This window comes from Trichoplusia ni, chromosome 1 (genome assembly GCF_003590095.1).
Source record: "Trichoplusia ni isolate ovarian cell line Hi5 chromosome 1, tn1, whole genome shotgun sequence".
Classification (NCBI taxonomy): Eukaryota; Metazoa; Arthropoda; class Insecta; order Lepidoptera; family Noctuidae; genus Trichoplusia; species Trichoplusia ni.
In genome coordinates, this window is record NC_039478.1 from 13,728,104 (window position 1) to 13,745,195 (window position 17,092).

General features: G+C 34.4%; 1 protein-coding gene and 1 pseudogene across 1 annotated transcript; one reads left to right on the top strand and one right to left on the bottom strand.

Annotated features, from left to right (window-relative positions):
* Positions 1-8,253: 8,253 nt before the first annotated feature.
* On the bottom strand, positions 8,254-13,485 carry LOC113491620 (ATPase family AAA domain-containing protein 5-like). The gene is made up of 4 exons (XM_026872591.1): positions 13,058-13,485; positions 12,824-12,971; positions 9,984-12,687; positions 8,254-9,051 (listed from the first exon to the last, which is right to left on the bottom strand). The coding sequence occupies exons 1-4, from the start codon at positions 13,277-13,279 to the stop codon at positions 8,781-8,783; spliced, it is 3,345 nt and encodes a 1,114-aa protein (XP_026728392.1). The 5' UTR covers positions 13,280-13,485; the 3' UTR covers positions 8,254-8,780.
* An 856-nt stretch (positions 13,486-14,341) lies between these two features.
* On the top strand, positions 14,342-16,992 carry LOC113496136 (annotated as a pseudogene).
* Positions 16,993-17,092: the final 100 nt, after the last annotated feature.

Below are 17,092 nucleotides of genomic sequence, written 5' to 3' on the forward strand. Positions count from 1 at the left end.
CGGCCTTGAACGTAATTTTATAAAATAATTAATACAAACAAGTAGAGAAGCCCAAGTTACTGAATATCTGCGCGTACATCAACGTTAAATCCGGTCTTTTGTTTTTTTTTTATAGTATTTTTTTCTTTATAAAGTTGTTTACCTAATTAAACTAATTATGTAATTAATTGGAATTTAGATTAGGCCTTAATTACCGGCCTGACGTCAACACACTGTGTTGAACACAGTTTCACTGATCCCGAGGTTGTTTGTCAATAAGTTGAAAGGTAACATCGTAAACTTTTCATAACAAAGATATCATGTAAGTACGAGTAAAAATAACGTGATCTTTATCACGTTACATGAGTACATACGTGAGACAAAACAGTAATAATAAACCTTTTTACACATGTTTGTTTCTGCTAATAACAGGATGATCAAAAACAATTCTTATACAAGACTATTTTCGGAGAATTATCAGAATTTCGACCACGTTGTTTTGGGCATATTTTTTAACTAGTTTAAAGTGGATTTATAGTTTTATAACTAAAAAAAAAGGAGATTGTATATAATATTAACGTTAAGAAAGTCATACTCTAACTCTTAACTCTCTCTACAACTTATAGAAATGATTCTTTATTTCTATGTCCGTCATTTAGTGTTATGAATAAATTAATGGAACCGTATTTTCTTAGATGTAATGTAAATATAAATTCTAAAAAATATATAATGGCACTTGCGCGTGACGTCTTTTCTGTCTATGAAGTTATTACGTCAGAGGCTCCTGTCCTAAACTTTGAAGCAGTTAATCTTTGTCACTTCGTATGGTTTAGGTAAATATAGACAAAAAATAATGTAAAAGATTTTTCATTATCTTTAGGAAAGACAAAAAGGTGTTTTGCCCCTCATTATCCCTATTGTTACATTATCTAAGTTGCAAGTACATCTATTTACCCGCTGACAGATATCAGTGCCTTGTAAAACTGCTTGACAACGACTATCACAGTCTTGGCGCGTGGCGCCATCTCCACGGGTCTCCACTTTATTTTTAGCTTTTGTCAAAGAAAAACATGAAGTTTTTTCGATCATCGAATAACAGATAAGTTTTTAACTAACTGGATGGAACATCCGTGTTTATACTGAAGGAATCATCTTTCTGTTAGTTTATTGTAGTAGTATATATAGTAGTATTGTGTAGTTAAGGAAAATCTTTACATATACATAAATGAATTACCATATTTTTTAAATTTGTATGCACCAAGCATACTGTGACAAGAACCTACTAAACATATATTTTAATCTGTTTATTTTTCCTTCAAATATAATTAGACTCTGCGAAGACTTGGGGAAAATTGTAATCGTCTATTCGCAACTCAGTTCACGAAATTTAATTGTCACAATATAAGAAGGACAGCCCACAGATAGCGTAGTAGAGCAATGCCCTGAACAATAAGGCGTCTGTTGTCGCTCTTTTACCAAATTCATGTTATCTACTCTACTTAAACTTAGAGCCAGAAAAAACGAATAGAATACTTTTAGGTGCAAGCAGTCTCAGCAGTTAGTTGGCATAACATTTTGGCATTTACAAAATATACGTACCTACTTATATATTTAAAACGAATATACCCTAGAAAATCTAATATCGTCGAGACGTATCGAGTATAAATCAGATTTACTTAAGTAGAGTATTGTCATGAGTCAAAGTGCTCTAGCTAAATTGATAATTTATGGCAAAGGTCGTCCTATTTTTAAAGAGGTATCAAACAAACAACTCGTTAGGGGCGGTTTCTCGTATTATCTAGAATAATCCGATATTTTAATGAGACAAAAATGGGTTCTTTTTTAATTAATAATTTCTATACATCATTATTTCAAATCATTTATCAGTTATGTTTATTTGATCCGAGGGCAATGTCCCTTCATTATTTATGCCATTTTAAAATAATCTCTGTCATTCATAAATGTAACTGGCCATTTGCAGTACTTACATGTGTGAAGACATTACGTGTTATTACAATAATAAATCATTGAACCGTGTATAGGAAGAGCTCTATAACGACGGTACTAGGACTTAGTACGTATAGTTATATCCTCCTCTGCCAATGCATTATCAATGAAACCGTGTCTATCGTGGTCTCAACGTAACATAATATGATTTATGAAGCACATTGTAGTGAATAGGGTATTTAGCTAAAAATTGAATACGTATTTCTATTTAACCAATTAATTTAAAAGTTAGGAAAATTAAAAACTCTTAAGATGATGAAATTAATGGTAGTGGGGGCTAGTAACATCGCCTGCTGGTGGTGAAAAGCGTACTAGTAAGTGTAATGTTTTTGTTTGCAAGATAAAAGAAATAATTCAATATATTCACGTGATCCTATTCGTAAAGTTCATCAGTGACCTGACATTGTTTCAGGCTGGAGATACCGGTTGCCTGGCGACAATGAATATTTTTTGATGTCAGAGGTTAATAAGCCAGTGACTCTACCAAACACCAGTTATAACCACATTCTAAATAGGCATGAAAGATTTCCTAACTTACAAGCAGTTTTGCAGCAACTTGTACTTAGCTCCAAACAAAAGAAAAATCAAAATATTAAACTCTGCTGCTGATAAGATCCGTCTGTATGTTTGTTTGAAAATTGTATTTTCAATTAAAAAAAGAAATACTTGAAAAGGGCGTCTCTACTTAGGTATTCGCGGAAAAAATCACATTATGGCGTTCCCACTCTCAGTTTTCTGTATATAAATTACGCACAGGAATTTAATTTTTGGCAGATTGCTTTAACTTCGGCCTTGTCACACTGTGGTCTTATTAAAACTTCATGTTTTCGACGATTTCATATTTTAATTAAATCCAGTATACAAACAACATAGTTAATTGATGTTTGTGTCTGACAACATTTACAGTTAAATACCTATTTATCAATATCAGATGGATGGCCCTTGAACAATCTCGATCAGTAGTCTCGGGTTAGCGGTCTCTTGCCCTTGTCGTTCGTATGAACTTAGAGTAAAATACACCTTCCATATAAGTTTGCCACATTGTCTTCTCTGAGTAACCTGAACAGTAATTTTCAATATTTACTCTAATAGTCGTTGCCAACTACATCAGTGTTTGTGATGGTGCGCGTTAAATATGTCTAAGTTTGTCAAATATTAAACCAGTATTTGAATAGGTATAATAATCTCTGAATATGAGGTGGTCTCTGGATAATTTGACCTTAAAATGTACCTAGATACGTGACTCTGTTTTTCATAAGGCAGAATAAACGGGCCGTTTACCTTGTGCTTCTCGCGGATCTGTCGGTCCAAACTGAATGTCAAATGCCTGAAGAAAATGTTCGCAAAAGCAGATTATCATATCCAGCTGAAACTAATGTTGCGTAAATTAGTGACGTTTGTGTACGTGATTAATTACAGGATTGAGAGTCGTATAAAATGACCCTTGACTTATGTATCTGAATCGTTTAGGTACACTTTCGGCTGTATAGTACAACACTAGATAATTAACTATATTGTAACTTTTTAAGAGTCGCTACGGTGTATATTGTATGTTACGAATTAGCACACATTAAATGAGTCAGAATCGTGTCTAACTATGATTTCTTTTGTTGAATTAGACTTTAAACTAGGAAGTCAAGCCGCTGTCGCACACAGAGCCAAATATGGGATAAAATGTGACTCCTAAGCGCCTGTAGATAGTAAGCATGTGTCACGTGTATGACGGATGACGTCCAATTAAAGAAATAAAGGCGATTTTTTTAAGTTTCTTTGTTCTGATTCACTACTCTACAAATAATTCACGGGGAAACCATCTATGACACTACGAGTACATGACTATGACCTTGATTTCTTCGCCTAGTGATAGGACCGAACTACGAATTTGACCTCTGTACCTGAACTTCAAATCTTTAACATCCGCTGTGCAAGTTGTGTGATTTATTACCGCTATCAATTCTATCAGCTTTGATTTATGATTACACTTTCTTTAGTGCAATAAATTATAGTATTTTATGATACTGTTCCCTTAGAGGATGTACCTAAATATTCTTGTTCAGGAGTTGATACTTTTATTTAATGCAGTGCACGATACATGAAGTGCATGTGTATATTGTCAATTAAATAGGCTGTAGACATTTGAACTATGTGTTTAGTGTCGATAATAGAGCAATTAAGTACACTGTGTTTCTAATTTAATTGACATCTTAGTACATACTGTACCCAGTTATCAGTGACTATATCTATTTAGTTGTCGAGCTACAGCAAGACCTAGTCTATGAATACTGGAATGTCTCAGACTAGGTATACGTATTTTTAAATACAAAAATCTTACTATTTGGATGATGATTGATAGTGTAAAATAAAATTAAAACAAACAAAACCATTTTAAATATTTATTCATTAACATAAGCAGTAATAAACATTATGATATCACAATTAGGGTGCTTGCATGGAGCAAAGCAACGGAAGCTCGGTCGTCTGGCGGGTTCTACCGACGCGCGCTTTGAAAGGTTTGTATCCCGTGATGAAAACTCAAGTGTTGTGACCAACACATTCGCACGGCACTGGACTATCTCTTGCGACGACGAGTGCGGGACCGCTGTGATGAACGTGAGCTCCACTCCAGGCTCAGGTCACTTGAAGAAGGCGGCGTCTCCGGGAACTGGGCGTCTGACGTCCACCGACACGAGGCACACGCTGACTTCGGCGTTTCGGGAACTTTTCCAGTACCAGGCTTCCCATTAGGGCTGTACGACTCCAAGATATGCTTGTACGCGCAGTCTACCGGTTCAGGACTCCGGCCACGAGCTGCACACAAACGGGCTCGCACGCAAGCCGTGCAGTATCCACAACTGTCTTCGCGAAGAGCACTGCGAACCATTTTGAATGAAATGGTGTGAATAAGGTGACGCACTTTTAGGACTGAAGCCAGTTGTCAGTGTGCGTTTATATTTATGCGCGAGTCGAGCGTCGCGCACGCGCCTCCTTGATAACCCCGGCACCGGCGCCAGCGTTGCCGCCCGCGCTAACTGCGGTTGTGACAGAAAAATCCCAATAAATTATTACTAATCGCAATCAACAACAGTACCGGTTCATTATGAACGTCTACGGATAATTATCTAAGAAATGTAATAAAATACAACAGTGAATAGACACTAAAGTGTATTACATACTATCTAATGACAGTACCTATACCTACTGTCAACGTGACTGATCGCCTTTGTTTCCAGTCATTTCTTTACCGCGGACCACAGTAGGATGCAATTATTTTGCCGCCTTATAACTTTCGCAGTGTTAAAGCAAACTCATTAGGAATTTCCTAGAAGCTAAATTCCGTCAAAATTTTTAGAAATATATTACAAAGCTACTAGAACTTTCATTCAAATATCTATAGCCGTAGTGGTCTCGTCGTATCGTGTGCGGCACTAGTAAGTAGATAGTAAATAATCATGCAGTAGTAAGCACCTAGTAGCCATCAAATAATAAGTTATTACTGCACATGGCAGTGCGCGGGGAGATAACACCAAGCTTCTTACATCAATAAGTAGGTAATTTATTTAAGTGTGATAGCCTAGGACTGCAAATACAATTGTCGTAAAGTAACATTGAAAGCTCAGAGACCGATGACAGAAACAAGTTACGAAGACCTATAAATTGATATTGATATCATTTAATTACCTGGTATATCTTACTACTTACTCTTACCTTATTACGTGGCTACTGCCTAAGGATCTACAAGTAGGTACGTAGTCTTCTCGGGTAGGTACGTCCCTACCTAAGTATGTACCTATATAGAATTAAGAATCTAAAGTAATCCAAAAACGTAGTTTGACATAGGTAAGTATATTCCACTTACATACCAATGGATTAAATACTAAAATGCTACAATTAATTATAAATAGGTTGGCAACAAGCGAAAAATGTCGTTACGTAGCATAAAACGTACTTGCACCCATAACAATAATGGTTATGTAAAATATTATTTATGTAGCTGTTAAATAGCGTTAAACAGCTAAAAAAACATCTCACGTCACAAACGTCGGTATTTTAAATTAGCATGTCGATAACCATGTATAAAGGTAGGATATTAGGTACATCCTACCAGTAACATGGCTAGTTAGATTGTTATAGCATATTCTAGATAAACGCGACAACTTGCTCCACATCTCCGCCGGTTATTACCAGATTGTCATCCTCGTTAGCGATCGGAGTGCATTGATAAGATGTATACCTACGTAGTTTAATTGTATGAACAAATTAAGCAGTAAGTCGACATTTGATCTATACATTTCTGCCAATTAAACGCAGTATTCCTGACACCAAGAAAAAACTGTATAGGTACTTACAAATGGATGAAAACTAGAAAATACAATTAAAAAATACTGTGGTAATTTTTATAAAGAAATTATATCACGGAACATCAAAATGACGTTGAATATCTTGCTGTACCGTGATATATTTCCTACTTAGGTAGTTGGTGTTCATATTCTTTTATGATTCAAGAAATGCATTCTGGAATCATCCGTACGAAGTTCTGCCTCTTATCAATCGGGCAACATGGTGTAAACAACTCGACTATTTATAAAGTCCTGCAAATAGCTTGACCACTTTGTGACCCATCCAGGCATATCGGGACTTTTCAAAGCTACAGTCTAGGTCGGTGATGCCACCCACAAAGTTCCTAAAACACTCACTTTTTTATTAGTTCTAATCTAAAAACCTTAGTAGTTGAATACAGTTATGTAGGCCTGACCGGGGTCTATATAGTATAGGTAGAGTGGCTTCTTCCTTCCACAACTTCTATAATCATGCTTTAAGAGGTAATGTTAGGTACATTAATTAACTCTTAACTAATACTTCGGGAGGCGTATTTCCAAATATCAAGGAATTGACACGAATTTATTCTTTGCCACTATGTAGGTAGTTGGTTTGGCCTTAACATCAATAATATTATAGTAATGCCATTAGTCAGAACCTGAAACACACTAAAAAACTCTTAAAGGCTCGGGTCAGGGGGATACATTTGAAGCCTTTTATATGAGATGGAAAAGTCGGTCCTAAATTTAATATAGAAACTGTAATAAACTTCCAAAATTACTTAATTGTTGTTTATTATTATGCTACAAAATGATGTAACTGGCATCTGTAATTGCGGCCCATATTCAACACAATATGAGGAAAACTTCAAAAAGCTTGCGTGAGATGTATTCTTCCTGTTTCATGTTTTGTATCACGCACACATGCGTACGTGGTTTGTAAAATACAAGATGTAGCGGCTAAATAATTAACTTCCTTGATAGTAGACTTACCTACATTCAGTAGATCTTGGAATGAGGGTGAGAAGGGTACCTACCACCACTGCCCCGTATCCGGTTCTGCAAGTACCCAGAGAAATATTAGCAAATGTGAAACCCCTCGTTTTTATACAAAACATTATTTATCACGATAAGCGGTCAATTACTCCTATATTCGAACATTTGTAACATTAAAATGACATGAATCAGTCATGTTTATATAATTACTTTTAACGTGCAGCTATCTTAATGCGGGGCAAAGGCCCTTTTTAGAATAAAAAGAAACGAGTATTAGGATGGAAACGTAGCTTCGTTAACTAAACCGGGGTGACTCGATAATATTTCTAGATACGTGTGTACCTACGCAAAATCCCAAAAAGGGTTTAACAATTGTGCCTCGTATCTAGAAGATCAAGTTCTACTCTTGTTTTGATCTGCCCTTCATGAGGAGTTCTTGAAACGAAAATGTAATGAAAAAATACACGTCGGTGGCAGCTGAATCGGGTTTCTTGACGTTACGTCTTTTTTCTTTGCCTGTGCTGGTGTTTGCCCACATAACGCCCACTAGGGTCCTCAACCACGGAATAAAATAAGCAACAAAGATTCTCCGAGATACATTTATCATGACCAATCGGGAACTATTTTAAAACATCATGCTAGAAAACCACGTTTACGGACACGACCCCTACGATGAATGAATGAGTATCGCTATAGTACCTACATCTATTTATTGAATCAAATTATTTTAAATAATATGACAAGGTGGTTTTTATTATCTATGTACATGTTTTCGTAAATCTGCAAATCCTCATTAAAAGTTAAATGATTACATAAATTGCTTGTTACCAAGTAATTAATAAAACATAAAAAAAACTTGTTATAACATGCGATTTAAGACAAATTTGTTATTTTAAAGATATTGTTATCTGAATGATAAAGCAATAAATTTATACGCAGACAGACATAACAGGAATAATGTACCAGTTGCCAAGCGATAATAATCATATTGGTACAGTTCTTGGAAAAAACAAAATTAAATTTAGCAACACGGGCAAAAATAACTTTTATCAATTGTAATAATTATTATTTGCACCGAAGATCCATGCTTAAGAGTTCTTTAGGTAGTTTGTACCGAGAATAAAAACAAAAAAATAATTAAGGCAATCAATTGCCAAACAATATTTAAAAACACACCTACGTGTAATAGACGGCACAAATAAAAGCATTTGTTTAAATAAGTATTTATATTTTACACAAATAATTTTACATAGAGAATAATTTAAAGTTTTTAAACATACGATAAAAGTAGCAGTAGTATAAAGAAAAGTATGTTCTAAATATATCTAATACGGTAAATTTATTAGCAGAGAATGCTTATGTACCCATACACATAATTGTAAAACGAAACCCAGTAAACAATACACTAACAAATTTTACTATAATTAATATTTTACAAGTAGGAAATAGAATAGAGTCGATTTTATCTATCATTCATTAAAACTAGTTGTTTGATTCAGTTCCTTCACTAGAATGGAGGCTGTCACAGAGGTTATCAAAAGTATCACTTTTACAGAGAACATTCAATGATTTAAGATAGTGACAGAAACGATTGTTTCTCTTCATGTTGGTGTCATTCTTGGATTTCTCTACCCTGCATATTGAGCGGCAGGAAGGCCAGTAGTCCAGTGCTAGAGACCGCCTATCCAGCACAGACGACGTATTTAAATAGCTGGTTAAACTTTTATGCCGCGCCACGATTTTATCCTTTTCTCTGCAACAAAGATTTATTTATTATTTATTTATTTATTAATTAAAGGCACACCAACAACATATTTACAAATATTATGTATACAATTATTATATTTTTTTATAATGTATACAATTATTATATAAGATTTAAAACATTGTTAGAAATTTAAAGTGTAAGCAATCTTGATGAATTGGTCAATGTTAATTTCTTCTTATATCCTACACTTAGCCCATGGCTTAAATAACATTTGCACATTTCGTATCATTATGTAAGCATTTGCTCTTGCAAAAGACATATACAGTATCACAATTTTTATTAATGACGACACGGACCGTCGCGCTTCGCGCCTCGATTTGACTGAGCCCTAATCAAACAAGTACACTATTTTAATAATTTGATGTGAGTTTATTTAAACTTTTGGAAATAAGTAAATAAATTATTGATTCTATGTATTTAAATTTATATAAATTATTCTTCTTGTTTTAGTGCCGATCATCATTGGTCAAAGGAAAATATTGTTTACACGTTTTTCTTCTTCGAAATGAGAAGCTACTTAGGTTTAGCGAATTAATGTGAAAAGGGCTTATGACGTTATTAACCGATAACATTAATCAACGAAAATGTGTGTAAATTATATTCTTATAGCAATAAAAATTACGGACTACTAAAATCACGCGATTATTTAATCTCCTTATTGACGCTGCGACACGTGTGCATCAATACATTTTTGGATGGATATTTGTCCCACGCAGATATTGAACGAACTGCATGTGTGCGTAGACGCAATTGGCGTGATAGGGGTCACCCCAATAAACACTTCTAAAAATAACTTAAGCTACTAACAACACTATTTTAAATTCTGAACACTTTTCTGCTATTGTGTATATAAATAATATTTTTATGAAATTCAATAACAATTTCATAAAATGTATTTACTAAAAACCAAAAATTACCTTTGCAAATTCATCCCTGGCAAACTGAGCTCTATTTTCCCATCACATCCCAAAACAGTTTGTGCAGCAACAATAGAACTGGTTACTAAATGGTGACAAATTTCGTCGGTAGTTTCATATTCCTTCTTATAATAGTCCCAGTTTTCTCTCTCTGACACACTGTGCTCTTCAGGGCAGTACCAAGGCTTTGACGTTAAATTAGAGTTCAAATCAGGATTCTTGTGACTGATATAATCAGCTAGTGAAAAAGAATCTACTGCATTGGCCATTGCTTCAAGCTCTGAACAAATGTTTTTGCTTTGAATTCTATCATTTGGTTTATTTATAATGTTGCGAAGATTAGGCTGTGATGTCAGAAGATGTGGTAGACTCCACCAAATGTTAAAAAGCTGCACAGGATAAAAGAAAGTTAATAGATTTGAATGCTTAGAAACAAAATCAGTCCAAATGGTATCTGTTTTACTATCCATGTTGAAGTTGTTGCTAACAACTGGTGTTTTGTCTTCTGAATAATCATTATCTGCCCATGAAATGCATGAGCCCTCTTCATCAATATGAGGTCTATAAAAATCAACACTTTGAGAAACTGTTTCCTCATCTGATTTATTACTATGTACATAGAAGGGTGTGTAGAACTGTAAATAATTGATAGTCTTTCTAATATCTCCTTTAAAAAAACTTAAAAATTGGGCTCCTGCCCCCGGCCAACACACCCCACTATCAGCTAAGCACATAATGTCAAGCCATGTGCCAAGCATCCTAGGTAATAATGGACACATCCTTAATATTTTCCCATTCTGTAAAAATCTTTGTAAATGGGGGCACACAGTGGATGAAGTGATCAATATTACAGGTCTTTTGGAACACTGTACTAACTGCACAATAGCAGAGGAAAATCCATCATCCTGCTCAAATACTATGTCTGCATCATCAATTAGAATCAGAGATGAGTCAGTTCTTGTACTCTCTTGACTTGGTGGTGTGTTACTTGAAACATCACACTTTACTACTCTCTTTATTTTCTCATTCTCCACAATTTTTTTTGGCCTTCCTCGTTTTTTATTTGTTTTAATAACTTCAATTTGGCTTTTTTCCTGTGACTTTTGGCTGTTGTCAATATTTGCAGAGCCTCTATTTACCTTGTGTGACTGTGTTGCCTCCTGAAGGTCTTGTAACATTATTTTGCCAGTCCGTTTACTACTGGCATTAACTTCTATAACTTTCATAGCTAACTCTGCAGCTACTGCATACACACTTGCAGTTTTTCCACAGCCTGTGGGGCCAGTCAGTATAAGTAGATTATTCATGGTTTTCATACTATCCCGACTATCTGTATCAGATTGATAATAGTCTGATGAATCTGATCCAGCTTTAGGCTTACTTTTAGATTTTTGCTTCAATTCATTTTCAGTCCATAATATCAACCATTTCCTTAACTCTTTAATACTTTCAAAATTACCTATTATCTGTTTAGTTGACATAGCTTTATATTTGTCAGTCCAATTCAATCTATCTGGGCTGTCATTGATAACATCAACTATATCATTTAAAATTTCAATACTGTTATCTAAATCTACATTATTACAGTCTTTCAACTCTCCTGTGCCTTTACCCTTCAAATAACGATATGTTCTATACACTGGGAACTTTGGGTGTGATTGTTTTATGCTTTGCAACATACTTTGTGTGCTGCTCCTGCAATTGCTATCTATGACATGCACAGTTGGTTCATCAGTTAGATGAAGTAATTTTTTAAATGCATCATCTTCATATGTTAGAGGTGACAAATCTTCATTAATATCCCTCAAAGGTATGAGTAGGTCACATTTTTCAGTGGGTTTACAATTTTGTTGTATATGCACAACAACAGAAAAGCTAGGGTCTTGTGTTTGATAATTCTTCTGCTGATTTATAACTCTTTTTAATTTGTCAGGCACACCACTCTGTAAAAACTTTTGTTTTGCTTCTAAAGCAGCTGGATCGATCTGTTTGGGTGCGAAAATGGGAGCTAGTTTTGATGGTTTTTTTGGCGAATCTGTAGCTTTAACAACCTTTGGTCCCAACTTTAATTTTTGACTTCCCTCACTTAGTTTTAGTGGTTTGGAGACCTCTTCAGTCTCTTTAACATCTACTACACTTTCAATATGTTTTTTCTTTCTAGGAGTAAAAATATGCAATTCTTCATCTGAGCTTGACATGTATAGATCATCATAATCATCTATGTATTTCATTGGTCTTTTGACAGACCTCTTGGGCCGACTTTCATGTTTAAATTCAGACTTTTCCATTTCACTCACATTACAAACAACATTGCCATTTCGTTTACGTTTCTGTCTGTCACTTTTAACTACTAAATCATTTAAAATAGACTTCTTAAGAGGTTCAACACCTGCAAAACTTTTTTTATTATCATTTACTAATATTGTAATTACTTCTTTATCAATAACTTCTATAATGTCATCACCATTTTGGTTGCTTGTAACTGAGTTATCATTTTCTTCTGTTATTTGTATTATTTCAGAAGTAGATGACTCGCCAATAGAATCTTTTTTAAGACTTAACTTTTTCTTTCCTTTCTTTTTGCCCCTAGGCTGAAGCTTGACCTTTATAATACTATCATTGGATTCTTCTGGACAGTCAAAATCCCTTTCAAGCTTTTTGAAATATGAAAGCATACTTTCTTTTTCTTTAAAGATGGAGAAAGCTTATTCAGAAATTCTTGGTCTTCTTTAGGGAGAAACTTTTTCACAGGACTGTTGTTGACAGGTTCTTCAATAGTATTGAATATATCAACAATTTTAGAGACTTCTTTACCTTTTTCAGTACATTATTGTTCATACCTTCAACTTTCTCCGTAACCTCCAGTTCCTGAGCTTTTACTGTCTTTTTATTAGTGTCTTTATTTTCTTTTACTGATTTTGCATCTTTTAATATCATTGATTTTAGTTTTTCAGCTCGCAAATCCATTTTCTTTTGTATTATCTTGTCCTGATATTCTTCAATTTCCTTATTTCTTATGGAACCTTTGTCTTCAGCCATTTTTTGGAGAAGCAACTGTCTCTTAGCTTTTAAACTTTTCGTTCCACTTCTTCTATTTCTGTAACATCATCTTTCTTCTCCTTACCAGGAGAGTTGCTACCAATACTTTTATTTCTAGAATCCATTAACAATTTAAATGCATTTGTCTGTTTCTTATCCTGATTAGTAGGGCTAGTTATTATTGCATTCTGTTTTCCATTAACATTAGAATGCTTTAAACTTTTACCTATTTTTAAGGTCTCTTTCCTCCTACCCATTTTGAAAAGGTAGTTAGGTGCAGGTTGATATTCTTCAAAGTCACTTAGAGCTTCGTCTGTATTAGCTGGATCTTTTGAGCTTCTTGGTGACTTGATTATAAGTGCTGAAATAAGAGTTTTTGACACATCTAAAACATCTTGGTCTTCACACCCATCTTGTCTAAGTTTGTACTTTTTCAGTTTTCGCTTAAGTACTTTATTACATTTGTGTTGTATATGTTTTCTTAGCTTTCAGGACATGTCTGTGCTGCTGATTTTTAGCACAATTTACGTGGGAAGTACTAGTTTGTATCGAATTTATATCGTCGATCACTGTGACGGACTCCAATGCAACCAAACTTGTCATTCCTTCCCTGAAAATTAAGCAACAATCACCTTTAAACATGTAAATACGGTGAAATTAAACGAAACATCAACAGCGAGCATGGAAAACTGGAGCATTAAGGTTACGTGTTCATTTTACGGTAATTTTAGCGTCCTGAATTACTCAATAATAGTTATAAAGGTCGTTTTTTCCGTATATGATGGTTATATTTACAAAGAAATTCTATTTTGTTATGAATACATACCGAAAATCAATTTGGCGGCATAATTGTGCTTAAGCGTACGTCACTTTTAAGTTTGACGTTTGCAATTTTATAGTCATGGTTTTTTTTTGCAATTTATCCATGTTACACTGCTTTTTAAGTTACTATTTAATTTGAAAACAAATTAATAGAAAACACCCTTTTTAGTGCCTGTTATTACTATTTCGAAATTTCATGCTATTAGATAACTAAAATAGTTTGCACTTGTACTCTCACCTCATAAAAACTAAAATAATAATAACAAACAAAATAAGAGGAAAAAATTAACTTATACCTAATAATTTTTACAATTAAATAAATTCTTTTGTTTATCTTAAAATGCAATTTCTCTATCGATTTTCGTATGTCAAATTATTATGTCATATCGAAATTGATGTACGTCCCTTAATTCGACGTGCTTTTGATTGCAGGCGCTGAGTAAAATCAGGAAAATCCTCGAAATGGCTTCGAAAAAGCTTCATAACTCCTTTTTATTCGTCATGTTACGGTAAATATCATGAAATACTTATGTAACTGTGTGATTTTAGTTGTTATGTTTAATTAATAAGTAAATTAATGTGGAACTGTCAAGCCCCTATTATGTAAACCAGTTTGACATTTTCATATTCCTTTTAATACTTTACTAAAACATGTGTAAATCGGTTTGCAGACTAGGGGTTACGCCCAGGCCGCGCCTGCCACCAAGAGGGACCCCAAGCTCACATCGTGTGTTATGCCCCACAAAACATTGTGGCTGCGTTCGACAATGGTTCCCCTGTAACCAGGGTCACCGTAGCTTTCAAGTACGTACAAGAAATTATCATATTTTAAATAAGAATCGTATCAATCTATTGCTCAATATGTTGGGCCTTAATTAGTTTCCCCAAATTACAATTGTAATTAAACCTTTTCAGGGCTGGTTCACGCTATGAACCTCAAAGCGAGCTTGGTATTGCCCATGTAATCCGTTCATCTGCTGGGCTCAGCACGAAACATGCAAACAACTTCATAATGTCACGCAAACTGGCCCAAATTGGTGCTTCAGTGACTGCCTCTGGTGATCGTGAATTTATCTACTACACTCTTGAGGTAAAGCATTTTACTCTGAATCTGCACTGGTATTGTCAGGGCATGTTAAACATATAACATTTGAACATTGAACACTAACACAATCTACAAGAAAATTAAAATTAAAATTCATCATATTTTGTGTGGTATCTTTATCAAGCATAATAGGTTTTTATAGTATTATAATGAAACATTTTTGGACAAACAATAATACAAAGCTAAAATTGGTAGTTATTAATTGAATGTTAGGTTTTGTAAAAACTTTTAGACACTAAGTAGATTAGAATTTAATTGATTTTTGTTCGTCATAATATTTCAGACCACCCAGGACAATATGTCTGCTGCTCTGGATGTTTTGAGCAACATGATTACCTGCCAAGAGTACAGGCCTTGGGAGCTGTCTGACAATGAGCCTCGTCTCAAGTTTGAAATTGCTGCTCTGCCACCCCAGGTATGTAACAAATTAATAATAATGGTATAGATATTAAACTGATCAATTTATTTTAAATAGTTTGAAGCTCATGCTCTGAGTGTATGTACTAGCAACAAAGGTGTCTAAAACTGATATTTTTTTTAGATGTTTCATCATTATATTCATAAAATCACAATTTAAGTATTTTAAATAAGTGATTATATAAAAAGTTACTAAACTACTACTACTAAAGCTACTAAACATAAAGTAGGATGGCGGCCACAGCAAACAGTAATCATGAAACACTGAAATTTATCATATTATTATGAATATTAAATTTCAGGTCCGCGCTGTAGACTTGCTGCACAGGGCAGCTTATCGCCGCAATTTGGGCAACTCATTGTTCATTTCCCCCAAGAGGATCGGCAAGATTTCTTCGGAGTCTCTCCAGCACTACACCGGCACCAACATGTCGCCAAGCCGTTGCGCCATTGTTGTTGTAGGAGGCACCCAGGTAAACAAGTTACTCATTATGCTAATTGCACTCCACAATGTTTAAATAACATATTTACTTAGTAATTAACAAAAGTGTCCCCAAAACATTAGTAACTGCGGAAATAAAATATGTTCATGCTATAGCTTTGTCTTACTTTGTGCAAGTGTACTTCAAAAATCCAAGATTTCAAATAATGTTTTCATCAAGTATTAATGACTTTCTATACAGTACTAGTATTGTTAATGATTGTGTGATATACATAAAGTAATATATGCATGTATATTTAAAATTATCATTGCACAAGGACAAGAACCATGCACACTAAAAAGCTCTAAAATGGAAACAATATAAACCTCTGCTCTATTTGTAGTTTGTAATCTTTACTGTGTTTTTACATTGGGCTTTATTTGCATTTCATTTAACAACTGCGTTTTTAGAGTTAAATGTATTAATTTAGTCATATTCACAAAATTTTATTGTTTTTAGGAAAAAGCCAACATGATCGCCCAGAACCTTACCATACCAGCATTGGACCCTACTCCATCTGAAGCCTCCAAATACATTGGTGGTGAATTGAGGTAAAATTCTGTCAAATAAGAACTAAATCCTTGTGTCGCGAGTTTCTCTATCATTCAAGTCAGATTCATAAGACACCCAGACACTCAAGGTCACACACAAAAGCTTGTCATACGCCAGGATCAAACCCGCGATACGTCGCGTACAGTGGGTTTGGCAAAGTGACCTCAACCACTCAGCTTTCCCTCCAGTCAACATTCATACTGACTAAAAACTAAAATAATGAGTGAATATAATAAAACAATATAAAATTTTAAGCATATATTATTGAGTGATTTTGTAAAATGATAATTAATTTAGGTATTAGTATTAGGTAAGAAAATAAATCTTCCGGTATCTAAATACTCTGTTTATTTATAAACAGGAAAGAAATGGGTGGAGATTTGGCTCATGTCGCCATTGCAACTCAGGGTGCTGTTGCTGGCTCTGCACAGGGACTGGCCTTGGCCATAGCTGCTAAAGGTAATTACAACATTAAAATATGTAAAGTAACAAAAATATGCTTTACAACTAACTTAAACCAAGAACAACCAAGATCTAAAAAGTTACAGTACTAGAGTTAAAAGGTTTAAAATATGTTCTTACTAGCTTTTCGCCCGCGTCGATGTCGGTTTATCAAATTTCCAAAAAGAACTCTTCAAAAGTCCGGAATAAAAACTATCCTATGTTCTTTCTCAAGGTCAACTCTATGTCTG